General features: G+C 41.6%; 1 protein-coding gene across 11 annotated transcripts in view; it reads left to right on the forward strand.

Moving 5' to 3' along the window:
* The window catches only part of MTCL1 (microtubule crosslinking factor 1), a 120,771-nt gene extending 94,178 nt beyond the window's left edge, over positions 1-26,593 (forward strand). For 7 of the 11 annotated variants that reach the window (XM_088065392.1, XM_088065387.1, XM_088065412.1 and 4 more), the window contains 6 exons: positions 4,723-4,890; positions 8,675-8,929; positions 13,030-13,335; positions 15,603-15,634; positions 17,231-18,785; positions 25,362-26,593. In XM_088065392.1, the coding sequence (XP_087921518.1) occupies positions 4,723-4,890; positions 8,675-8,929; positions 13,030-13,335; positions 15,603-15,634; positions 17,231-18,785; positions 25,362-25,571 (2,526 nt within the window). In that variant the 3' untranslated portion in view covers positions 25,572-26,593. Of the gene's footprint in view, positions 1-4,722; positions 4,891-8,674; positions 8,930-13,029; positions 13,336-15,602; positions 15,635-17,230; positions 18,786-22,315; positions 22,374-25,361 lie in introns of all 11 variants that reach the window. The other 4 variants (XM_088065424.1, XM_088065428.1, XM_088065409.1 and 1 more) reach the window with 2 other exon arrangements.
* The last annotated feature ends 1,216 nt before the right edge of the window (positions 26,594-27,809 follow it).

Consider the following 27,809-nt stretch of genomic DNA (forward strand, 5'->3'; position numbering starts at 1 on the left):
ACATTAATCTCAATGAAGGTGGCAGAAATGGGCAATAAATTGATTATAATTCATTTTTATATACATCACAGCAGTTCTAGCTAATCTTGCTTAAAGAATTGATCTGTAGGAGCTGACCGCATGTCCATGATGATAAATAGTGAGTGATATCCAAATTAATTTGTAAAGATGAAACAGATTCCTTGCTTCCCAACCAGGAAAAAGTGTTATTTCAACACTGCAAGAATGAATGAGTTTACCAGATATTTCTCATTTTAAGCACTATTATTTGTTTTGCTTGCCCATGCTAGGGCATCTTCTTGCAAGCACTGCTGTGCTGAAAAACACACTGAGTTTTGAGGGGTTTTCTTCAGGTTCCTTAAGCCCACAACTGGAAAAAACACTGTTTATACAGGGAATTTGGAATGAGTGGTGCAGCTGGAAGTCTCCAAGGTTTGCACCTGCCCACGAGAACCCAAAGTTGCTGGATCTGCCCGACAAGTTCCAAGATGAAGTGCATCAGCACTTACTTCACATCAGGAATGAAACTTTTAGTTAGTCAAGGAGTAGCTGAGATAACTAGGTCAGACAAAAGAAAGGGCTTACGGTAACCTGAGGTTACCCATATTTATTTTTAACATTTAATGTTAATATTTAATGGCTTGTATTTTCAGACTGCACTCTTGCTGCTGACTTTCTTACCCTGCCTGGAAAGTGGAATTGTTTTGAGAACAGTTCTAAACCCAGAGGGCTTAATTTCAACATGCAGCTTTTAATTTTATATTACTATGATTTGAGATACTCTGCTGGCTGGAAAGTACACCAGTCTGGCTTGTCTGTGATTTTTATTGGGACAGTGTGAGGAGGGATATAGGCAAGGCAGAGTGAAAAGGGGAGAAAAAAGGCAAGCTGATAAGAGGCAAGGTAGATAAGGAGTCTGAGAGGGGTCAGTTCATCTTTCCCTGCATTGTCCCTTGGCTGGCAGCTTGGGGACACAGCATAAAGTGTCAGGCAAGGTTAAGAGCTGGAAGCTTGATCATGTTTAGGAGAAAATTAAGCAAGTTGGACTGGTGGCACAGCAGAGGAGGGCTTGCTGTAAATCAGCATTTCTATGTGTATGGTAAGAGGTCTGGGAGAACAGCCTGTGGATAAAGGAAGAGCTTTGTTTCAGTTGATTATAAGGGGTGAGATGCCTTTTAGATGGTGTAAGATAAGGGAATAAGGAGAAGAGTTTAAGCATCTGTGGTCCAGTGGAAAAAGCATTGAAAAACAGTACAGTAGTGTTGTTGCTGGGAGGGGTGTCAAGAAAATCCCCAATTAGATCTCTTTTCACTCATACAGTGTTTGTTTTCAAAGCTTAGCTAAGAGAAAAGCCCAATGGAATAGTCATTAAGCCCTGAATATACCGAGTTGCACCAAAATCCAGCTTATGTTTTGCCTACATCTGTGATTAGACAGAAAAAATAAAAGATTCTAGTTTGCTGTTTAGACTCCTGACCTTGTAATTTTTAATTGACTGCTCTACTAAACTGCTTGGAATACCAGGTTGTGGCTAAAGTCTTCAGTGAAATTCTCAAGTGAAATTCTCAGAGAAAAATGAACTGTGATTGAAAGCAAAACCAAACTGCAAACAAATACTCTTGTCCAAAACTTTTCTAGACCTGGATGCTTCTGTTTCTGTGGTTAACTTAGTAAATGTTCCAATGTCCTGGAATTTAATTGGAGTTTGCTACATAAAGGTTTAATTTGTTGTCAGCTGTTTTTCCTATAAATCCAGAGCTGTGGATACAAGTCTTTAAACTTTTATAAAGCCTTTGTAATTGTCTTGTCTTAGATCAGTTGTGAATCTGTGAGATTCCTCTAAGCTTTAAATTTTAGGAACAGCTAAGGTGCTATAGAGCCATCTCCTTGCATGGAAGACATGTTGATGAATCACAGCCATGCCAGATTTCTGCTGTGCAACATGCCTGAAAGGAAGGGGAAGACTACAACAATACTTGTGTATTTACAGGTCTTAGTCTTATGAATAAGCTGTTTGGCAGTTTTGCCAACAAAATCTAAAATGCACTTGCAAAATTGTAAACGTATTTCAGAGCACATTCTCTCATAAATACTTTCTCTGTTCTCCAAAACCACTCCAGTTTGGCAAAACAGAAAAAAATAATTTCACAGGCTTCTCCAACTTCAGACTGTAAGTACAAAGTCATGAAGAAGAGACTTCTCCACAGGAGTACAAAGTGTGTAACCAAAATTGGATTTATATTGGCAAGGTAATTAAAATCCCAGCAAGCTGGGGGGCACCTGGGGTACTTGTCTCATAACAGTGACATTGATGTAACGCCTCTAGAAATAAGAAATGCCCTCATCCCAGTAGGCTATAAACCTGTAATGAGGCTCTTTTGTCTCCTCTATATACTAGTCCCTATCTTCTTTCTTTGCAAACCAAATTTTATAGGATTCCAAAATTATCAAATGTATGCACAGGAAGGAGAGATGTAACTTGCCTTAGTGTCATTTGGTTTTATTTTTCTTCTGCCTCATTTCTCTTGTGTAGCTTTTTGACTGCTTTGCCAGAGAAAGGTTTGTACAGCACACCAGAAAACACAGAACGTGGATCTTGAATGAAAGCACTTCACAGACATTTGGAGTCAGGGTTTTCAAAGAGGATGGGACCAGATTTTGATGCCTTCAATACCCAGCAGCTTCTGTTGTGACATTAAGGGCAAAACTTCAAAGGAGTTCCTATTCTGATTATTACACAAGGGGCTTGAAATGTTTGGAGAATTTAGCCTTAATTAGGTAGTAGAACGAAAATGCATGGTGGAAACATAAAATCTCATTGCATATTGAACAGTAGGTGATCTTATATGCATGATGGAGACTGCTGCTGGATAGCAGGAAACTGCTAATTGGCATTAAATGTTAATGGAATTAATTCTGCTTCTGTGGGTGCGTTTCTTGCAAAACCCCATCTTGTACACCATCACTTTTCATTAGCCCAAACAGATAGGTCAGTCAATGAGCACCTGCAGTCATTTCCCTACATCTAGCATGTTTTTTCCTGATGCATCAAATGGCTTGGAAAAAGTAGACCACATTTGTTTGTTTTTTAAAGAAAAAAGGCACCTTGGTATGTATGATTAGTGATTACAAAAATGGGTGAGTTGGGTTCAGTGATGCCAAAAATCTGAAAAGCATATGAAGTCAGCTTAGTTGTCTGTGTAAAATTTTATAAGTATTGCCATTGAAAAAAGCACACGACAATTACTTAGATTTTTGTGTACATCTGTTTACTTGACTTGTCTTCAAAGAAGCCCCCATGTAATTTCTTCATGAAATACCAGATAAGAGGGAATGCAGGAAGCCTTCACTTGGGAAAACAAATAAAAAATAAATTCAGTTGGACTATCATGCAAGGGATGGAGACAACTAATTTGAGTTAGGCCTTTCCAAAGGAGTTAACGCATTCCTAAGAACCACGTAATTAAATGCTGAATTTTTTGAGTAAACTTTCCCATTTTTCTGCACCTTGCTGCGTCTGCTAGTCAAGTATGATTTTCATAAAAGTATTTTCTAGTCAGGATAACTTGTCAGATACAATCTCTGGTTACGCCCTGGTGTTTGAGATACTCATTGGGAATATTTGATTTAAAATCTGGACAAATAAATCATATATTTTTGTTTTCTGATTCAATGGCTGCCAAAAAAAAAAAAAAGATGGGAAACCTTTTCCTTTACTCATCCAGAATGAATATTTAGAAAGCGTTTTTTGATATTTAACATAAAAATGGCAGGTTTTGCAAGTGCCGAGAGAGTGTGCAGAAGGTAAATGCCAAAACTAAGGAAAAAAGAAATAAGATTTGAGTAAGAATATGTGATGTCAGCTCTGGGCTAGACTTTTAGCTTAGCTCCATTCTTGGCTTCTGGCTAGCACAAGATCTCTGACAACATTTTCAGTAAGGCCATGACACTCTCAACAAGACATGAATGGGGCTTTGCTCCTTGGTCCCCTCTGCAGGAGGGAAAGTGGTCTCCCTGGCCTTCATGCCTTTGTCACCAAGAAGGATGCTGCTGCAAAACTAACCTGGCGTGGAGCAGGAATACTACTGAACCACCTTAGCAGAGATACTCAGCTCAAAGCCTCACAGTATTTCCCAAAACAATTTTATCTGATAATACAAAAGCATTCTTTTTATGTAGTTTACAAATATTTGAGATTTGATACTGAGCAATGACTGTATGTGTGAGACAGACATGCAACTACCCAACAAACCTGAGGAATTATACTCTAGCTTTGGTTTGCAGTATTAAAAAAATAAAAGTTATGAATGATGTCCTCAGTCCAGAAAGATGCTTATTGCCTTTTTCAGTATCTTTGGCTTTCAGGAGGCATCAGCACTAGGGCTAAATGAGAAGCAGAATCAGAGAATCATTTAGGTTGGAAAAGACCTTTAAGATCATCGAGTCCAACCATGCAAAAACCTAACACTGCCAATTCTATCACTAAATCACATCCCAAAGTGTCACATCCACACATCTTTTAAATACCTCCAGGGATGGTGACTCAACCACTTCCTGAGCAGCCTGTAGACAGAGAAGACATTGCTATTCTTAGTTTTCTCATGCAAAAGTTAGCCCAGGCACTTTCACTTCCATGCAGTGGACATTTTTCCTCCTAAAAAGTGAAACTGGGGATTTAAGCCAGCATCCAATGACAGCATTTTGTCTGCTTTTTTGTGTCAGGCAAGTGAAAACCGGAAGCTCCTGAACGCTCTGAAGGGTTTGCTGGATGACTTCCGCTCGGAGCTGCGGGATGAGGAGCGGGAGCGCCAGGGGCTCCAGCAGCAGTATGCCCTGCACAAGGCAGCCTGGGAGGTGGAAATGACTGAACTCAAGTGTCGCCTCGAACAGGTAACGTGCCCCAAGTCCAACAACTCTAAAAACAGCTGAGGTGCTTAGTGAAACAGGGAATTTATGACAAACTGAAAAGGAACTTTTTTCATGCATTTTATCCTGGTGTGTGAAAGCCCTCACCTGAAGCCTGAGCAAAGCTTTGCCACTTGAGTTGCATTTTGGATTTCCAGTTGTCCCAGTACAAGGGCTCATGCAGTGGGCACTGCATTACGTAGGTGAGAACAAAGGAACTGAACCTCTTGCTGTATTTTCTCAGTGGAGCTGGGCAGTAATGTATCAGCTGTGGTAACGAGATGCGGGTGTCTGTATTTATTGGAGAGAAAAATGACTTGAGGTTGGCATGCTCACAATTAGTTCATCACTGTGCCTTGTTATGTAATAACTGCAGTATTTGATTTATAGGAGAGAAAAGAGTGATTCAACAACACTGAAGTGATAGATCAATATATTAGTATTAAACCAGCCATTCAAAGCTACTGGCTAGTGATGGATGGCACCCCAATGAAGAGAGAGCTCTCGCTACCTGCCATGGGATGCTGTTAGAAGTATTTGTATAAAACCTGGTGCCATGTGCTTCAGTGTCGTGTATGGCAGTTCACAGAAGAGGTACTGTTTCTGAAGCAGCATGAAAACAAATCAGCAAAAAAACCCACAAGAATTTATTTCCAAAGCTGATGGCATAAATGCTCTTATTTTACACATTGAAGAGGGGAGGGGTAGGAGAATTAGTACATTCCGATCTTGAGAAAAATCATAGAGCTTCTCTTCACAAGGAAAATATAATAAAAATATTCACTGTTGGGAGGGTGGTACATTTAGAAGGATTTACTAAATTTTAGAGGCTCGCTGTGACACACAGAGCTGAGATGTGAGCACTGCTTTTCCTGCCCAGGTGCTGTGGGCTGCTTTCCCAGAAAGAAGGAGGCAGCTTTCATTTTTAGCAATCCTCTCCCAAAATATACAAATTCTTAGTTCTGCTGCTTCTTAGTGTGCAAGCATTTTTTCACTTGAAAAAGGAAACAAAATCAGTTCCTGTTTTGGGTCCTTCTGAAATATCTTGGTGACAGATTTACATTAAGCTCGAGACAGCAACAAAGAACAAAACTTAGAGAAAGTCTGACCACAGAACTGCCAAGCTTTCCTGCTTTGCCTTTGCATGGGCAATAAACTTCCAGGCTGCCACTTTGGCTGGTGTTTGGTACCAGGACGGTGCTGCCATTCCTGCTCAGGGGTTTCCACCCTTCCTTCTGAGGCTTTTACCAGGCTCTTTGCTACCTCCGCTGCCCCACTGGAAATAATATACAACATTTGGTAATTATTGGGCAATGGGTGTTACTTTTTATGTTTTTTCAAACAAATGAAGAGAATTAACCTGGCCAATATTTAAGACATGAAATTCTCTATCTTAACCAATTCCCCACAACATTTCTATTATATGAAAAGCAGGTCCTGAACACAGTAGGAAAAAAAATAGCACAGTTTTAACCAAGTAATAGCCAAGTCTGTCAGGTTCATGTGTGTAGAAGGATCTCTCATGATGCCATTTTGTTTGTGTTGATGGGTGGTGATGAACTTACCTCCCACCACAGATTTCCTGTAGAGCTGCCTACATCTTGACAGGCCCACAGAGGATCAAGGTCTTCCTAGTCTCCACTACTATCTTCACTGCTGCTGTTTTCCTCCTTTTTTATGAAGCAGTAGGTCAATTGACTAAAGCATTTTCTGAGAGAGAGTCAACTCCTAATTAATAATCACTGGCAACAGTTTTGCTTTTTAATGTTTCAACTGTCTCTGTATAGGACAGAAATAAAAAAGGAAAGAAAACTCTTCTGATATGAAACCACTGCATATCAGAGGTGACAACATACTGTCATCTTCTGCTTTAGAGTTTTAGCACTGCAGAGATCATTAAAAATAAAATCTTGTCTGTCAGAAATGCGTATGCATCTTATTTGGCAGAAGAATCCATGGGGATTGTTTTTAAAATAGGAAATAATGAGATTTCTCCCAAATATGGAATTGTGATAATGCTGAGGCAATAAAGAGTCACCGTAATTTTCAGCCTCCAGCTCAGCAAGTAAAAAATCCCAGTATTGTGGAACCTGTTAAGTGAGAAAAGCTTGGAAGAAACAGGGTGTTAGTGTTAGGGGCCAAACCTTGAGTGTGCTTTGAGAACTTGCATTAAGGGCATGGGACCCATTGAGGATATGGGAGTCCCTCACTAGGACTCTGACCAATAGTCCAGCTTCAGGATGCCTGGGGAGAATACAACATAATAAATATAACGTAACATCATAACATAACATAATATGCAGTGCACAGGTGTGAGAAAGATGATGTCATGTTGACTTTGTTAAAATAGGATGCTGCTCTTTGAGAACTGATTTTTTTGGTTGGTTGTTTGGTCATTTGAAAGAAAACATCTGGGCTCTGAAAATAAGTAGTAGAAGATGCTGGTGTTTTTAAGATTTCCCTGTCACTTCAAGTGGCTGTAACAGGATATTCTCTGCAGCTCAGTACAATTTAAGTAACTCAAGCAATAATCTCTCTGTCAATTGTTTGGGGTGGCTGTTCCAGAGACTACTAAGCATCACTCCTGAATCAAGTCTGAAGTTTCTTTCAGAAAACTCAGAAAGTTTGGTCTTATTTTCCATAAAGAACAAGGTGAAGGTGTTGTCCTTCTCTATTGCTACAGGAATATCCCAGCAGACCCGCTGCCTCTTATTTTTGAGGACAATGTTAACTCCAGAGGTGGAAATGAGTTTTTGCTGCTTTTCACTCCATTTCACCTGCAGAGCTAGGGGATGGAGTTGTATCCCATTCTGAGTCATACACACATATCTACTGAGCTGTCAACAGAAGGTCAGATTCCAAGGATAAATTTTTCACTCGCTTGAACTTACACAAAACATTTGAGCACTTTTTCCCTCTGACAACAGTCCAGCAGGGGCTCAGCTTGACCAGAGAGGTTGTGCAGTCTCTGCACGTGGAGGTTTTCCAGGATCCATCTGAACAGAGTCTTGTATAACCCATTCTGACCTCAGAGCATACCATGCTGGAAGCAGAAGGTTCACCTAGAGACTTCCTGACACCCCATTGAGCCTATGTTTTCCTTTGAATCTATTACCTTGGGCCAGCTCTTCTGATCTGTTTAAGCTGACCCCTGATCATGAAACTGAAGAAGGGAGGGAAGGGAGCATCAGATAACTGCCCTTGAAATCAGTTCTGACTCCAGAACCTCAGAGATGGGGGGAATGATCTTGGTGCATCTGCTGCTGCTGCTAACACCTTCTCTTGTTGGAAGGCAGGAGGGTCATACGATAACACCACTGCTAAGGATTGTTGTGGGATAAGTCTTTTCCGAAGATGAATTCACTCTCCTTAGGTTTCAAGTGGACTTAGCAAGAGCACAAAAGCAGAGCAGTAGCTGAGGATAGTGTCCTGGAAATTGTCTCAGAGGTAATGATGAGGTTAAGTTTATCTCTGTGGTTCCTTCATTAGTGGTACCTATATTGCCATCAGAAGGATCATAACTGGTGCCTTAAGAGCATGAATTGGTAGAGCTTGAGAAGTTATTCCCTGTAGTTTTTACTGTCTTGATTTTAAAACTTTTTTCCACGCTGAAAGTATTTGATCATTTATTGAGATCCTAAGATGTAAGAATTGCTATTATTCTGCCATTACCTTTGTGAAGTTAGGTCTTCAACTCTAATCCGTTGTCAGACACAAGTTTTTATTGCAGAAAGTTTAACCTTCTAGTAACATTTGACTTTATTGCCAGCTGGAAGGGAAGAGTGAGAGCACCTCCGGAGAAACAGGTCTCGGTTCAGACGCAAAGGGTGCTTTTAAAAGGGAAAGAGAGGAGCACAAGAAGCTTCTGGCTGACAGTCACAGTGTGGTGATGGACCTCCGCTGGCAAATCCAGCACAGTGAGAAGAACTGGAACCGGGAAAAGGTGGAGCTCTTGGACAGGCTTGATAGAGACCGGCGAGAATGGGACCGTCAAAAGAAGGAGCTGCTCAGGCGGATAGAGCAGGTAAGGGGCCATCAGGTAAGGAGTCATCTTGGGTGAGCAGTGCCTGTCTGAAAGAATGAGGCCATTGAACCATTACTACACTCAGGCCAACCTCAAGGGACAGCATTAAGAAGCAGCACAGGAATGATTTTGCTTCCTTGGCTACAACAGTGTTTCTCATGTTATGCAACAATTTATATACACAAGGGAGTAAAAGGAAAATGCTCATAATCCCTATAAAAGACCACTTATGAGAAATCAGCTCTAGGTTAGAGGTCATTTCCTCATTTCAGTTATCCTGGATAAGCATGGTCACATTCTGTTTGGAAGCTTTAGTGCATCTCTGTGCTAAAACACTCAACTCACAAAGTTATTCAAGGTTTGGTATACAGCTTCCTGCTGAAAGAGACTGTTCATCTGTGAATTAGCCACCAAAGATGCAGCTGCTGCAACTATTCAGTCTCAACTGAATTCTTTTTCTCTGGCAAAGGAACACAGGGGTTAACATGAAGAGCCCTGACTGATAACAAACACAGTTATCAGTACTAAATATTCAGAAGAATATTGGTCACATGAATTTTGTGCAAACCTCTATTATCATGTGCAAATCTGGGAAATGCATACCTACCTTCTTGTTTTCACGCCTATCTGTATTTTCATCTGCTTAGTATTAGAGACAAATACCTGATTATCAGGCTGGAAGCTGCACAAAAAATGAAGTTTTATGAGAGAGACTTAAAATACTGTTTTTGACTGCATATTGTTCAGCTCTGAGTCATGCATCCCAGGAAAAGCAAGAGAAACTACTGAAATTTTGGGTCCTCAGCTATGTGAATGCTTTATGTCCTTAGGACATCAGAAATGGAACCACATCAGACTTGTGCATGCTCTCTAAAGAGCATTATACTTCAACAAAGCACAGAGTGGCCTCACAGGTTTAAATCAATGAAAACCCAGTGTAACTTCATGACCAATTTTTGAAAAGGATTCATTGCCTGTGTCTCATGTTCCCATGTCAGGGCTGCAACAAGAAGTTAAAGAAAAGACACCAGGCTGTAAATATTATGAGTACAAGACTAAACCTTGGTTTGAGCTGTGGCTGTTAAACCCACAGAGAAGGACTCAGGAAAATCCAATGCTTACGTGGGTATTTCTAAAATCAATGCTAAAAGTGTAGGTCTGAGTGGGCAGTGCCAAACATGAAGGTTTTATAGACCAAGAAAGGTGATTTTTGAGCTTCTAAATTTCAAATTTTTAGCAAACTAGATTCTGGATTTTTTTTAATCTCATATATATCTGAGGGGTTTTGTGTGTACTTCATGCAGCTTTTTGAGCTAGCCCTTATAATGTAACACAATAGTGCATCTCCTAAGATAAGACCATCAGAGCCTGTGAGCCTTACAGCAAAGCTCATCATGCAAAGCTCCTTTGGCTTGCAAGGTTCAGTGGCAGAAGGTGCTTAGTTAGTTCTCCATGGCTTGACTGGTCTGGTTTCTAACTGTTGGGTTGTAGTGGCCAAACTACCTCCTATGGATTCTTCATGCACAATGGGAATTAAATAACCCTCAGAAAATTTTCCAATGTACTATGCACATAGACAGAAACTTTTCTTTGAGAAGTCACTGATGCCTCTTCAGATGTTTGTTTTCCTGTCCTTATAAATTGTGGGGTTTTAGGTATATACTCAATAGCTTGAAGGACTTAATCTGCTTAAAGTCTGCTTTTTCCATTCCCTGGGAATGGGGCACATTGAAGGAAGCCACAGAGAATTCCCTATTAATGTTACCTAGCTTTTAATAGTCTTAAAACCTGACATAACCTCTCAGTGCCATCTTGGGAGAGCCTACAAAACAGCACTTAGCTAGTGCTGGAACTGATTCCTTTTGTTATATTTCTGAAACCTCTGGGCTTTAACTATATATTTACTGTGCCAACAAAGTTGTACACAGAACTGACAATGAATAGGGAAAATAAAAACTATTGCATCAAGCTAATTTCAGAGGACTACATGACCAGAAATAGCATTTGAAATCTTGGCTACCTGCCTACAAAACTTCGTAACTCCATCTTTTCTTATAATCAAACACTTCCCTGTGTGACAGGAAGCTTCCAAATATTTGCAAGCTTTTAGTTGAATATCCTCTCAGATTGCAGTCATGCCCTGCTTTATATGGAAACAATTAGTGTATCTCTGAGGTCTTACTCCCCAGAGTTTTGGTGTGTGTATTCCATGTATGGCAATACACAGAGGATGAAGAGACTACACAGTGTGTGTGTTTGAAACAGTCTAAGAGATAGCAGAAGCCTGTGTGCCACATTTCATTCTAATGCTTTATGCCAGTCTGCTTTCACACAGCTCCTGAATAATACATGCATGATAAGAGGGAAGTTGCACCAATGTATAAAATATATAAAATACTTTACTCTGGATGGTGATGGGAATACTGCTAGCATAGAAAAAAAACATGATGACCTACTTTCTTCAGAGCTCACAGTTGTTGTTTTTTCTTTTAAAGTACTCTGTCACTTAGTTTTCCCTTAGAGAAACTCCCTCCCCTGTTCTCCTAAAGCTAATTATGCACAGAACACACTGACAAGTATTTAAATCCACAAGATCACCTGAATGAAAAGTTGTGTATTTAAAGGTATAAAAACATGGGGACTCAAAATTATTAGTCATTCTTGAAAAGTTAGGGCAGTATTTGTCACTTTAGTTCTCCTGTCAGCTCTCTGAGGTTCAGAGAGTAAGGCAGTATCAGTACTGCTCTCTCATAAAGGTTTCCAGAACATTCTCCTTATAGGATCCCTAAAACTGTGACGGGCTTGGAATTGGAACTAGCTATAAAGAAAGCATGTAATTACCATTTTTTCTTCCTTTGAATCTTGCCCATATGCTCAGGAATGGCCTCCATAATCTCGAAGGGCCTCCAGGATAGATGTCTTCCAGCCCCTGCATTTAAAGGATACCTCCTTTTAACATAACTGTTTCAGATTTTGTATAACATGAGGAAAACACTGAAGATGCATTTCCCTTTTTGTAGTCCTGCATCAAGAAAAAAATCTCACTGTTTTCAGCTCAAGTGTAAATTTTATCATTTGGGACCGAAAATAGTTTGATCTAAATTAAGCAATACAATGTCTGCTTATTTTTCCAAACACAAGCAGCAAGATGAATATGTTTTGTAGGTTTTTAGTTTCCAGGGCCCTAGTGAATGACTTGCATTTTCAGTTTATTGTCACTAATCTTAATATGCTGCTCTAGCAAAACATCAGAGTTCTTATCAGATTGCTGCAGTTGTTTATCATGTTTGAACTTATCACTTACTTCATCCATCCTGTTGTATTTACAATTGAAAGAGAAGTTGATCACATAATCTAATTTTAATATTGCCAATTTCTCTAATGGTTTACCCTGTCTTCACCAGTTTTTGAAAAGTGTAGAGTTAATGTCTTTGATTCCCCTTCTATAAATACACATTTTCTTTGAATATGTTCTGCATGCCTAATTCATCCCTTTGATAATGCTCTTTTGTACAAATACTCCAAAAATTTTCTAGCCATGCATTCAGTCTAGGCCATTTATAAAACAAAGCTTTTGTTTTTTGTTGAGCATAATTTACCACCTCTGGAAACAAGTGATATACATAAAAGCGCAATCTTTGTGTTCCTGACCAGGAGAAAAATGTGTTTGTTTTGATGAGAAGGTAATTCACTCACCCTTTCATCAGCTTCTACTTGAACTGCTATCAAGATTGCTTTTAAATAACAATCTGCGTTGATTTGTTTCTTTAAAAAACAGATTACACACAGATGCATTATTTTGTATATACATATATATTCAGTGTGTGTATATGTATACATATACATGTAAATAAGCAAAACTGTACATACACACATTTAGTCACTCAAAATCCCATGAGTAATAGCATCAAAGTGCTAGAGAAGTCTCCCTTTGTGGAACAACCTGTAAAGCAAGGCCAATGTCCCTTGGAGGTGCCCCCTTGGGGCAGGGCTGTAATCCCCAGGGCATGAGTGCCTTGCTCCTGGGGAAGAATGAGTTCTGCCAAATGCCACACACGGCAGAAGTAATTGCTGCTCCTTTTAATCTGCCTTGTCTCCAGCTTCAGAAAGAAGCGAGCCCACGGAGAGGAGGTGGTTTGGTGTGTGACCAGAACGAGAGCAGCCGTCGGCCGTTTACGCCCCAGGGGAACCTCCGTGTGCCCCGCTCCATGGGGTCCAGGTCCTACTCTGATTCCGACACCGTTCAGTTTGACGAGCGGTCGCTGTCCAAGCTGAAGGAGAGCGACCGGTGCAGCGCCACGGAAAACCTCTTTCTGGAATCACTGTCTCTCGACTCCCCCGACGAGCCTGATGAGCACCGCTCTCGGCAGCTGGAGCGGGAGAAATTCTTGACTGGACTAACAGAAGTATGAGCTCTCCTACATTTTATCATGCTGTCATGTTTTCTCTTCTGTCAGAATCAGTACGGCTTCCCTGCTATAGGGAGTGAGATATTGTGTCACAGGCACTGCTTCACAGTTACCCAGTAGTAAATTTGGTATGGACAAGTTTTCATTCCTTGTTATGAGCTGATTAGACCAGTGTCAGTCACCTGAGAAACTGGGAGCCAGCCTGAAGGTCCCCAAAGATTACTTCATCTTGTGGCCATTCGTATTATGTATGAGAACTATATTTGACACAACATATTGGCTTAGAAGCTCTTAAATCTTTTCCAGTTGTAAGTAGATACATATTTATGAAGAAACATGGGCCTTACTTTGTTAGTAAAGCAGTAAGTTGCTGTAGAGAGACACTTCTGATTGTTCTGCCGTGGTTGCCTTCTAAGCAGATCAGCATGTGTGAGATGAGCTGTTAAAAAAATAAAGTTATTCATCAGCAAAGTACCTACCCTGAAGTCACACCATCAAATTTTTAAGATATAAAACAAAGTGGTAAAAGATGACAGGGAGAAGTGGTGAATGAAGTCTGTGTCCTCCACCATGGCAGGCTTATTTTCATCAGTTCCAGGTCTTCACAGTTTGTTTACATTGTTTCTGAATGAAACCAAGCCCCCCTGTCCCCAGATGCCAGTACAAAACTAAAGGGTTGAGAAATCAAGCTGAGACGATGAGAAAAAAATATTAAGAGAGGCAAGAAATGTGACAGTCCTTTTTACATATCTGGAGATGGCTATGTGTTCCAGTTAGATTTTCTTCCCTCGGTGCTATAAGCATATTGATGGCAGTGTGGGATCCCATATTTATTATTTCTTAGCTTTTTTTCATACATGTCCAAGTGCTCAGTGAAGAATGTTTGTAACACTATCAGGGAACTAAGTTTTCTGCTTAATTTTGATTGCTGTTCCCATTCTTTCAAATTCAGTCTGATTCTCAGAGAAAATTTCTCTTCCCTTTGCTGTTCTTCAGATATTACCACCATTAACAAAAGGGTGGGCAGCAAAATTTGTCCTTGGTGATATTTGCATAGCTTCTTTCCTTCAAAGCATGTTTTAGGGAAACCTGGACAAAGTAATTTTCCCTCAGAGGGTTTGCTGAAGCGAGACTGATTGGAGTTTAATGAGTAGCTTAACTGAGGATGCACAGAGGCAACTGCAGCTTGCTGACTCTGCCTTCCACTACATTTTCTCTTTGGTACTAACTGCAGTAGAAGTCAATCCAGCCTTCACCCTGATCATGCATTCAGTTAGGTCAGATTTACTCTGCAGTAACTCCATTGAAGCCACTGACATTATTCCAGAATTATACCACAGCGAATGCAAGGAGGATCAGTTTACTACTATTTTTTTCCCCTGACCCAGGACAAATACCAGAAAGGTATTTGCTGAGTTAAGCAGTGCTGTTTTTAAACAGTCACAATTTGAAATGCACTTTTGGTAATGTTCTTGATTCCATGAGGTCAAATAAAATATGTATGGTACCAATGCTCTTTTTTTTCCCCCCAATCCTATTTTGCACTCCCTGTAGTTTACTAGAAATATAAATAAACAGCTAGAATAGCTGTAGAGCAAAAGCTTCAGAAGAAGCTATTTAAAACCCAAACTCATTATGGGAATTGTCACAGGGAAATAACTGCCATAAAAACATCTTAATGCTGTTAGCAAGCTGTAGGTATTCCGTCTATGAAAAAAGCACTTCTTCCCACACATTTAATATATCAGGCTTAAGGAATTTCAACTGGTGCCACTTGTTGGTTCCTAGAAAACGTATAATGAAATATTATGTCAAAGAAACTCAGTCTATCTTTTGTTTCAGCACAGTTAGGCCTCTAGCATAAAGTAGATTACCTCCACAGAAAAAAGTCACTCAAAAATATATAATCCAGAACAATATATGTTGGAAAACAAGCCTTTTTTGGCCTGCATCTATTTGTGATTGCATGGGAATATAAAAGTTCAAGGCTGTTGTAGATTTGGCATACAGGCTTTACCTGTGCAGTGTGTTATCCTGATGGGGCTGCCCACTCTCCTGCCTATGTACAAAGTGAAGAATATTCCCACTGGCACTAAGAATCTGTATCAGAGAGAAGATCAGGTACTTTTTAAAGACAAACATACCTGGTGCAACTAATGGGAAGTTGCAACTAATGGCATTTGAATGACAAAATACCCATATAAGCTAATGCCACCAACACCTTAGAGAAATAACTTATCCTGCTTCCTTCTCTTTTCATTCAGGAGGAAGAAACACACAAAGGAAATCTTCAAAGGTGAGTAAAACTTACCGGGGAAAGCCCAGCAAATACTCATCTGCTGGAGCTGTAACTCCTGCACCCAAGCCACAGGCCCAGGACATAGCCATGCACCTCCCAGACAGCCTGCAAGCCAGATTAATTGATTTACCCAGGGATTAATTTGTCTCAATATGCTTCTGCTCTACTCTGATTTACTTGGGCCACATTCAGCTGTCATGCACAAAGATCAAATTCTATGAAAGTGCACGAAGCTGCAGCTTACAGTGAAATCTATGCCTGCCTTAGCGAGCACTGCAGTACACACTGCAGACATCAATATATAGAGGAAAACACTTGGTGATTAGGACCTAATATGCTGCTGCATGTCAGGGATATTTTGCTTTGGGCTGGTTCTGGTCTTATCCCATTGGTTGAATACCCACCTAACCTTAGAATGCATTAGTTATGCTTCCAGAGAGCATCTTCCAGCTAATTTTCATCCCAAAGGAATAAAGCCTATGCTCTCTGAGATTGCCCTTCTGATGCAAACCTGAATCTGACTAGGAGATCCATTTAGAAACCATACTCACCCAAACTGCAGTGGGAGCTCTAGATCAAAAACTCAGTGTATCTTGGCTGTATTCTCTGGATCACTGATCCATGAAAACCACTGCTTGCTGACTTCTCCAGCTTGAGTTACCTCATTGAACCAATTCTGATAACTACACTCATCTGCATTTTTATTTAGTCCCATTCAAAATTTTTGATTTGCTTTTTTTCTTAAAACAAAGCAGTAGGATAACTCATCTGAATGCCTGTAATTTGTACAAATTAGTGAAATGCCAGAGAGCCAGAAATTCAGCATTATCACTTAGACATTCCCTTTGGTCAAATTTGAGCATGAGCTCAACTCACCAAGCCAGTTCAATGTAGCAGCATTTCTGCTGGATGTCCCACATCACTGCACACCATCTGTGCAGCCTGGGCAGTCTCAGGAGTGGGGGTGGACTTGATGATTTCCCAGCAGGTCAGAAATACTCTACACTTGCTTTGAAAAATGTGCCTTGTGTTGTCACAAACACTCATTTCCTATAAATAGTATAATTCTGAGATGCATCCTACTGCTCCACATTACAGATATTCGACAAACAGTAATCCATGAGAGAGCAGTAAATTAAGAACCTCTAGTAAACCATTTGGTACTTTTAATGGCACATCACTGATGTCTGTGTTCACAGCTATTTCAAAGATAATAAGAGGGGACTTAAATGAAAGAAAGGGCTTAGGGAAGGAATACTAGGAAAAGGTTTTTCATGCAGAGGGTACTTGGACACTGGAATAGTCTCCCCAAGGAAGTGGTCATGGCATCAAGCCTGCCAGAATTCAGGAGGTGTTTGAAGAATTCTCTCAGGCACATGGTGTCATTTTTGGGGTATCCTGTGCAAGGCCAAATGTCAGACTTGGATGATCCTTGTGGGTCCCTTCCAACTCTGGACAGTCTATGATTCAGTGATTGAAGTGGTTCTATATGTAAGCAGGTAGTGAAAGTTGGGTTTCCAGCTTGCTGCTGAAAATAAGCTATTCTGACAATTTCCAGGCACATGAGTGACTTTCTTGTGTTCCTCTCTCCAGGGCAATGTCCGTTTCTTCCATGTCAGAATTTCAGCGCCTGATGGATATTTCTCCATTTCTACCAGAAAAGAATTTGCCTTCATCTGGCAGCAAAGATGATATAACCCCTCCCTTGTCTCCCGATGATCTGAAATACATTGAGGAGTTCAACAAAAACTGGGATTACAGTAACACTAGGAACCATGGTGGGGCAACTGAGAAGCCTGCAGAGGGCTGGGTAGAAAGGACAGAAATTGGAAAAACCGGGAATGATCCTGCTACAGATTCATTCCAGGCATCCTCATGGTACCTCACCACCAGTGTCACTATGACCACCAACACCATGACCAGCCCAGAGCACTGCCAGAAGCAGCCAACGAGGAGTCACAGTGTAACTGACAAAATGGGAGTTCGGGTATTTCACAGCCCACCAGTTGTCCGTAGGTTTGATAACTCAGTGATAGCTGGCAGTGAAGGGAAAAGCCAGGCTGAGCCAGACTTCCTGTTTTCTGTGACCAAAGCTATGGGGAACGTCACTGAGACAAAAGGTGCTTCCTCAGATATGTTTGGAAGGTGGTCTTGTGACCTGGCCAAACATCATAAAGATTTTCTGGAGAACGGTCTTCATCCCATTGAACGTCCTATTTGCACTACTGTGGGCTTTGCCTCACCCTTGCACAGCTTGGAGATGTCCAAGAACATGAGTGATGACATGAAGGAGGTTGCTTTCTCTGTCCGGAACGCAATACGCTCCAACTCCACAGAGCCCCAGTTCAAGGACACGGCGTGCCAAACCAACGGCATGAGAACAACAGGGACACAGACCACCCAGACCATCAGCGTCGGCTTGCAGACCGAAACCCTGCGCAGTATCACCAGCAGTCCACACAAGTGTCTGACACCAAAGGGGGGGTCCACGCCTGTCTCTTCACCATCCAGAAGCCTAAGAAGCAGGCAGATGACCCCTGTCATTGAAAAGGTCCAGGCTAAGTTTGAACGCACATGCTGCTCCCCCAAATACGGCTCTCCAAAGCTGCAAAGAAAAGCCCTTCCCAAATCAGACCAGCCAAATAACCGGACTTTGCCTGGCACACCTCAGAAAGGATTCAGTGAGTCCGCCTGGGCTCGATCAACTACCACACGGGAGAGTCCTGTCCACACAACTATCAACGACGGCCTGTCCAGTTTGTTCAACATCATAGACCATAGCCCCATCTTTCATGAGACCTTCCAAAAATGCCCCAGATCTGGCAGCCGGTCCAGGTCAGCAGAACCCAGACCAGAACTGGGCACGTTGCAGGAACCATGTACAAATGCCCGTGGCAGATCACCCAGTCCTCTCCGTCTGGGGACAGAGACGCAAAAGGAAGAAGGAACTGAGGGGACAAGCATTAGGCAGGACTTATCTGCTCCTCCAGGGTACACACTTGCAGAACATGCTGCCAGGATCTTGAATAAGAAACTTTTGGAGCATGCCTTAAAGGAAGAGAGAAGGCTATCTTCACACAGCCCACCAAACCTTAGCAATGACAACAGCACAGGAGAAATTGTCAAAGTAGATCCAGGGTCCATAGAGGTAATGAGTTTGCTTGTTTTTCCTCCTATAGCTAAGTGCACTCTTCTTTGAGCAAATGTATTATGAGATCTCTTGCAGTCCTAGTGAGTATTTACAGTGAATATCCTAGTCCTGTCCTGTTACCACCAGCGATTTCCTGTCATGAAACTTTGGATTAGTCACTGAAGAATGCATGAAAGAATTGAATTTCTATCCTGGCAGCTTATTTGGCATCAGAAGAGTTTTATCCCATAAAGGATAAAATGGTTCTTGCCAGAATGGCTGGGATACAGGCTTTCTGTCACAAAATACACCACATGTTACAGATGCTCTAGGGACACTAGGTTTGAGTACATTTTATGCTGGATGGAAAGGTAGATTCTTTCTCCTACACAAGAATGGATCCTAACAACTTTGTGTGAAAAATAGTCTCTACAATACCCTAGAGAAAAACTTCAGGGCTGTCAGCATATCTTTTCTGAATGTATCTGATTAAGTTTGGCTCGGGTCTGTGAATGTGATTGAATGGCATGATGTTTGGTACTGACTGCTGCTGCCTCACAAAAATAACAAAAAGCAAAAAATACACATATAATCAACATCTAGGCACATAACTATTTAGTGTTTAAGAACTCCTTCCTGGTATTTTGTCATCAACAGTGTAACAGCCACCATCTGTCTCAGCAAGTGTGCCCAGATGTTGGGGGTCAGTCTCAGGCACAACAGCAATCAACAAAAAAAGAAGGTGTAATGATGGATGAAAGTTTTCAGTTACCAGTATTTAAACTTCCTCTTTCTGGTGAATCTTTGAAAGCACTTGAGAGTCTTAAGAAGCCTAGAAAAGCTGAATTGTGCCCAGCTCTTACATGCATATGTTGCCTTTCTGGTACAGCCATGAAAAGGGGTGTGTACTTCTGGTTGGTGACAGTCCCCAGGGCAGAGGCAAGCGCTCCTCATCCTCTCTGCCCTGAGCTGTCCCTTTAGTATCCTGGCCTTGTGGTGAGCCCTGGCTCCAGGGAAGCAGCTCCTTGACCCCTGCACACCCTACACATCCACCTTGCCTTCACTGGGAAGACTCCTACTACTCCTGCCTCAGATACCTCAAAAGGGAAGGTTCAAACCCCATTTTCTAACTCAACATTTGCCATGAAGGATTTCTGGAGACCTGAGCACTGAAACCTTTGGTCTGCAGTTCACCTTGCTGTATCAGGTGGTTCTCAATGTACAGTCAGTTCCTTTTTTGTAGGTACTGCTCAGAGGATGTGATCTTTTTTGTCTAAGAGACAATCCAAAGCTAAGAATATATTCCGTATGTGCAGTTTAAACAGATAAAAGCAGGGAAGTTTTACATTAAATAAAAAAAAATAAAAAAAGAAACCACACGCACATTATAAATACTAGTGAGTGAAAGTGGTCTTTGTGCACAAACCACAGAGTGAATAAAGGTAGGAAGCAGCCTCATTTATTTGACTTTTTCCACCCATCTCTGTATTTTGTCCTTAGTTTGAAATACTGGGAATATACTACTGGTCCTTATTAGGAAGTGTGTGTAAGGTACTCTTACAAGTTCAATTCAACTTTGCCTTCAAGGAAACTCTTGATTTCCTCCTGTATCTTTTAATTGTCTCAGAAGATTTTGAATATGAATGTCATCCCACATCATCACAAATTGCTGCTAGCAAAACACAAACTAGTGGCAGTACCTGAGTTTGATGCACAGAGAGATTTGGGTTAATGCTATTTAGCAAAAACTCATTGACCATCAAACTGGGAGAAAATTGCTCCTTTTTGTGAATTCTCTGTATCTTTTGCCTAATTTTTTGAGTTATGAGCCCTAGAACTAAGATTTGTTTCTCCTTGCAACTCCTACATGGTTGTTATGACTGTAGTCTAGATGCACAAGTTTTGTTCTTTGGCTGGTCCTGGCATTTCTCGGGAATGTGGATTGAAAAGGGAAATGGTGGGCATTCACACAATGAGCTTAGCTTTTCCTCAGTGAGGTGGTGCTCTGGAAAAGGTACTCAAGGGAAGTGTGGGTTCACTGCTGAAAAAACCATCCACAAATAAGTTTAGACTCTGCAGGTGCCTTGGGTTATTTGTGGATTACCCTGACCACACAAATTACACTTTGTACCAATTGCACTTAGCACATTTTGTACAAAGCCAGACACAGCTGTTCAGGGAATTATGATCTTGAAGGAGGCAGGTTTGTGCTTGGGGCAGCGCTGACACAACACTTCCACCCTCCTGTAGATCCCTGCTCTGCTTCCCTCTCACCTGTTGGTTTCTGGCCAAGTCAAGTGCCCTTCCTACTACCAAACATCTTCTGGTTTCTGCAGCCATGGCATATTAATGACTTTTAAACTTGCATACAGCACCTGTTGGTGACTTTTCCTTAATTTGAGCTTCTAAGTTGTTTGGTTACATAATTTCCTTCTATATTCCTGCTTCAAATATGAAATCTAGTTCATATATTTATCTATTTATGTACACGTTCGTCTGCATGTGAGAGTATATACGTATAGAGTTGCAGAAACTTTTTGTGTTTTCTAACTTGCCCAGAGCTGCTTACAAGCAAATTCAGATCCACATAGTGTGGCCTACTAGTGTCTTATCCTGCTAATTCACTAAACCCCTATCTTAGTTGCATATCATAGCATTTATACATTTTACTATTAAAAATGCAGATTAGCATTACCTAACTAACAGTGTAAGAGCTTTATGAACACTTTGCTTTTATGACTAGCAAGGGTGTAGATCATGGAGGTTACACAACAGTCCTGGATTGGGAGTCAGACTCATTTATGGAGACAACACTGTGAAAGGACCATCCACAAAGGCCCACAGATGAGAGAGCAGGTGCTGCATCCTCTGCTCGCCAGGGCACAGCAATTGCCACAGGCTTGCCACTGAACCTTTCAGCATGGGAGGGGGAATGTTGACAATCAGGGAAGGTGTTGTCAGAACTAAAGGGCTTTTGGTTAAGCTTGAGTTTTCCATCCAGCATTACTGTAGAAGAGAAATGAGGAAGAAAGGTGAGGCAAAGGGTTGTCGTGCAACCTGAGCAACGTAAGTGTGAGCAAAACAAAATAACAGTAATTTTCTTGCTTGTTAAAGATTTCCTAAGCAGAAACTCTTCCTTGAAATCAAACAAAGAGGAAAAAAAAATACAGCTGTATTCCTCTCATAGTAATGTGGTTTTCCCCTAGCCCAAATCAAGGTTGGAAAAGGATAACAGATATCTTACTCTGCTGAGTAGCAATGTTTGATTTGTTTATTGCTATGTCCACTTCTGAAACTGTGCTAGGATTGTAAAAGGTTGGTTTGTTTGCTTCCTTCCTTTCTAAGTCTTTTTCTGCTGGTGGCTTATCTTTTATTTTTGGTTATTAGTTTCCCTGTGATAACACTGGTAACATGATCTGAATGAGTAGTAACATTGGGAGACTTCTTCCTTGCTGACATGAAAACTTCACTTTAAAAAAAAATAATCAATTAAAACAGTTCTTTCCAACCTACTTGCTTTCTTTTTCTTTTCTGTCTGTTCTGTCCAGAACCAAACTGTCTTATTAACAGCCCCCTGGGGACTCTAACCCTGCCTGCCTCACTGCTGTAAGTCCTTTCTACCTTGTTTCCAGAGCTTTCCAAAAGCGGTCATTCTTGGACATGTGGGTTAACAAAGGGAAATAAATGACCACAACTCCAGAGGTATCGGCACATACCTGACATCCCTGAGGAGTCCTCTGTATGTGACAGTCAGGAAGAGCTCAGGATAGGAGCTCATCTGCTGTGTCCTGCAGCAGCACAGGCTGTGAAGAGGTCACACTTAAGTCAAAAGTTGTGCTGTTGGGGTTTTTTGCTAAGCTTTTAAAAAAATTGGCAAGATTTAAGAACAGCACAAAGGTATGCAAAAATGTTGGGGAAGGATTCAGGGATTCAGGTTTATGGTGATTTTTTTTTTTTTTTTTTTTTTTTTACAAATGCACAGCACTGCACAGAGCTTCTGGCTGCCACAGAATGCCTTCCCTCCAGCTCTGGCTACAGCAGCAGGTGGAGGGGGCTGGGAAGGGGGCTTCAGCACCAGCCTGTGGCTAAAGGCTAAACTCACCTTTGCTTATTAAGCAGTCCTGGGCCCAGTTCTGTCCAGTGGCTGTGGTTGCCACAGTAGAGGGAAGACACTGTGCAGACATAAGCTCTGACCATCCATTCTGCCTCAAGAAAAGATAAAACTGTTTTCTTTATTTATTAATATAGGCATAGCCATGGTGGCTGACAGTCTGTTTTAGGAAATAGCTAGAAACTGAAGCTGGAATAATCTTTTTCCATTTTCAGTGCTCAGGCTAAGAAGTGCTGCCTGCCCACCCACACCCCTGAGCAACTACCGAACTAAATTACCCACAGGTTATTTATTTTTTTAAAAAACATTTCTAGCTACAACAGCTATATGTAGTAAGGGAGGAGGGGTTTTCACAAACCATTCTGCAGAGTTTCCTTGTCATGGCTGGATTTCCATGCTGCAGGTGGGGATGACTGACTCAGCAGCCAGCACTTTATAAGATTATGCTGCCAGTCACTTTTGGCCCTGGAGCAACATCCTTCACCAGCTCAGCCTTGTGTGGTGCTGGGCATATGTACATCACAGATAAGATGAGCTTAACCTTGCTGTTTGGTAAAAGCTGACCAACATCTGCAGGCGTGCTGGAGAGGAGCTTTTGAACTGGGAGGCAGCAGTGGAAATTAATTTTGTTATCGCTGTGCTAACTCTGATTTACTGCTCTGAAACTAATATAAAGGAGCCAGGAGCAAGCAGCACTATAAAGATATCATTTTAAGCCTCCTTTTTGAAAGAGGCTAAGACAAAACCCGCAAATCTCATAGCCTCAATGCAGCGTGTTGTGCTGCCCGTGACTGTTGCTGTGCGGATGGATTTCTCTTAACAAATCTGAGTCTAGTGGCAGCTTTCACAGACCATATGCTGCCCCAGGCACAATGGGATAAGGTGAAATAAGGACACACAATCTTTTTGTTAGCACCCATTGATATTTCAGCCTTACTGCTGTTTTAGCAAGGGTTGTGAAGTTTATGGCACACAAGAGATTGGATAGGAGGTGAGAACACAGAGAGGAGGGGTGCAGGCTGAGGTGCTCTGTGAGTGCCGAGGGCAGCTGGTCATAGCTCTTTCTCAAGCACTGGTGTGCAGCTGTAGATCACCCCATTGGTTGCATGCTGCCCAAAAGCACCTGGGTTGACCCTTCACTGAGGCATCCCCATGTCAGACAACGCACTCTCTCCAAAACAGGTGTCACCAGCTCCATTTCTCATACCTCAGCTCTATGTCTTCAAAATTGGTCTTTCTGTCCTACGACATTCATGTTTGGTCTTCCACTGCAACTGAGAAGTTCAATGTTGTATCACCTTGTTTGTTCACTGTCAATCACATCATGTTACCTGCTCCAATATCCTTCACCCTTAGTCACTAATTTCCTTCTCCATGCGAAACAGTGTGGAATCCTGGCCTCCCTGCTGCCTTGGTGTCCCAGCGCCTTACTGTGCCAGAGCTTTTCCTTTGCATTGGATCGTTTTTGGTCTCCCTCTTCATTTATCACCGTTTTGCATTCTGACTTTGGTTTTTATTGAACTCTCCTGTACATTCCAGTGACTGCTGCTTGGTGTACACGTTGCTAGAGGTTGGCAAACTGCTCTGATTTGCTTTTATAAGTTGCAAAGTATGCAGTGAAATTCAGAAGTTTGGCCCTATGAGACAGCCTTGCTTCCACAGTTACTCATCTGGATGTAGGGACCATTCAGAGCAAGGCAGGAAGCACAGCTGTACTTTCACCAAAGTCCATGAATATTAGAGGCGTTACCAACTTAGTGCCAGGGTGAAAAATCACAACTGCAGATTGTTTCTAATTGCAAAGACAAGCTAACCAAGCCAGAACAGTGGAAATTTGCCGAAGGAACAAAATTTCCAATTTCTTCTGTTTCTGTGAATGTTGCCTTTAACATACAGTACCTCTGAATCCTGTAATTCAGGCTTCAGCAGTTGGCATTTAGAAGTGGTGTTCCAGAAAATGAAATCTATAGGTAAGCCTCATCTTTAACCCAGCTGGAGATCATAACTACCCCTGTAGTCATTATTCTGTGCTAAGGAGTCTCCTGCATGTCAGTCTGAATTCTAAAGGAGAAAAAAAAGGGAGACAGTGGTTGATTTTTCACCCCTCTTGCAAATTCCAAACCTGGCCTTTTTATGACAGGTCAGCACTTAAAGCGTTGAATAGTGGATTTTCCTGAATTATTATGCAAATGTGCTTTTCAGCTCTTCTCTTTCTAGCAGGGGGAGAAATAGCAATTGGAAGTTTGTCAGCTACTTCAACTCACCCTCTTTCTTTCATTGTCTCCTTACCTGTTCCATAAATCATGGACACACATGCAGATGCCTGGAGCCCACATGCAGCCAGGTGCTCACTGCTTGCTTTTGTCCCGCGCCATGACACGTGCTTAGCTTCAGTTTGAAGGTTTTGCTTCTTAATTCTTCGCGCATCCCGACGGTCTCCAATGCCAGTCACTAACCACTGTTTTGCTCTCTTGGCTGCCAAGGAACTGCCTTGTTCTGCACTAGCCCCGTCCCTCCAACCCTGCTTCTCCCGGCCAGAGAGACCAGCGAACCGGCGCCCACCGTCACGATGGGCCTCACATTCCCCTACTGCCTCACAGTCACAGTCCACCGGAGACCTGACTTCCTCAGAGGAGTGCGGAAGCAAGGAGCTGCTGGCAGAGACCCCCAGCCAGGGCGGCGAGCCGGCCTGACTCCGCACGGGAACAGGGCGGGCCACCACTCGCCTCCACCAGGTCGCCCGCCAGCCGTCTCTGCCACGAAGGAGGGAGGTCCGCTTGGAGAGGTCAAAGAATGTTCTCAGACACAGCTGCTGAATGTCCGACCTGGGAAACAGAGGTGTTTCTAGAATGAAACAGTTAATGTGCCTGTAATAACTTAATTTTTTTCATAGCTGAGAAAACTATTTTTGTCTCCATCTTTTCTACATACAGTATATTAACAAAAACAAACAAAAAAAAAAAGGGTTAAAATGATATCAAGTAAGATTTAAAATAAAATGTAAATTAAGTTCTAAGGGAATTTGAATACGTGCTCGCGCTCTCTCCAAATACTGACTGCCTTTTGGTTATATTTGCACTGTTACGTTTTCAGTTTTGGTTTTGGGTATTTTTGGGTTGGTTTTATTTTTTAAATTTCATGTAAAACTAGGGTCTTAAGTTAATTTTATTCTATTTTAATGTCAGTGTTATCGGTTTTTAAAGGTAAGGTTCTTAAAGATGCTTCAACTGTCTGAAGCGATACCTTTTAAGTAATGAAGAAAGCCATTAAGCTCGTTCACTAGACTTGTAATTAATTGAGATGGAGGGGAATACAGGTAAACACAAGTAAATGTGTTAAAAAAAAAAAAGAAAAGAATGCCTCAGAAAGTCTTACAGAGTTAGCTGTAAAATACACCTACAATACTTGACTTGCATGCCTCTGGGTCCTCGCACTTTAGTGCATGTACATACTGCTACTGTACCATCACATAAATGTGAGTCAATCTGTTTCACTGTAATATTGTTGTGAATTTACCTGTACTGTACTTTTATTGTTGGTATTCTTGCATTGACTATACAAAAAAAAAGAGTTTTTAAATTATTGTTAGCAGTTCAACTGGCTATGTACAGCGTTTACTGAGAACTTCCTCCGTTTTGGAAAAAACATGGAAATCTCTGGGCATACTAAATTGTAACTGGTCTTGTTTAAGAGTCTGTTGGAGACCATGTGAAGTGGAAATAAAACCCTCAGTATTTACAAGCTGCTCGAGTGCTTCATAAAGTTGTTTTTTTTTAATGATGGTTCATTTAACTGGAGGAAATAAAAGCCTCCAAACTCCTCCTTTATTCATAAGGGAAGGAAAAAAGCTTCCTTACATGAAATAAATCACAGCAAAACCAAATACTACGCTGTGCTCCACAGACTCCTGTGTACACTGGATCAGACCGTGGGAAGGTTTCTAAATTCTGTCCCTGAACTCCACAAAACATCTACTCACACAGATTGTGGGGCCCATCTTCTCAGTTCCTCTGAGACCCTATGGCTTGTTGTTTTCTCACCCATGGGAGTGAAAACCAGCCAGCTAAATGGAACACCAGAAGTATGACATGTCCAGTGTTAATCTAAGCTTATGTACCATCTGCATTACACACAGAGACCAATAAACAGGGCTTTTGTAAAACTGAAGGCTAACAATGAGATGTAAATGCAGCCAAGAATTCACAGTTCTGAGAAGTAGAAACCTCTCAAGCTATTTCACCTAGGACCATTTGTTTGGCCACATGCTTTCTCTCGAGCCCCAGAACTGCTCTGACTAGTTATCCCATTGCTGAACTGGCTCCTTCTCATTCTGTTTCCTTAGCTGAGGTTTTCTGAGACTCATTTGTTGAAGAGCACCATCTGGGCTCCCTAGAAGCCTTCCTGGTTTGCTCTGTCAAGAAACAAGCCCTTCACATCCTGTCCTGCTGTGTCACAGCTGACTTTCTAGGAAGTTTAATTCAGTGGTTAGTAAGAACAAACTCCCTATCTCCCAAATCACAGCCAGTTTAGGTCTGATTTCTCCTGTATCAGGTAGGGCTATGGCTATTGACCTGGAGTCAAAATGTCCACCTGTGGGTCATCATTACAAAAATGGCCACTTACCAAATGAGCAGTGACTGAACAGCGCTGTTCTCTAATGGCTCTCTGGTGCCACAGTCAGAGCAATGGGTGTCCAGTGCCAGTGTGGAGCAGCAATAGTCATGCTAGTGATAGCTGCCTTCCCAGCTGTCTCAAAGCCTCACTGCTAGCCATTTTCATGAGTTAAGTATAATCCCCAAGACTGAATGCATAAAATTGTCCATGGTGGCTACCCTGTTGGCTTGAAAATCTTCCTCCTGCAACACATTGCTGAATTGTTGCAGTAATTTTGGTTTGGGAGTGGAAGGAGGAGCATGTGCAGGAAGTGTTTT

The sequence above is a fragment of the Pseudopodoces humilis genome, chromosome 1, assembly GCF_049639895.1.
Source record: "Pseudopodoces humilis isolate 2021_Gansu_Grassland_sample_001 chromosome 1, ASM4963989v1, whole genome shotgun sequence".
Lineage (NCBI taxonomy): Eukaryota > Metazoa > Chordata > Aves > Passeriformes > Paridae > Pseudopodoces > Pseudopodoces humilis.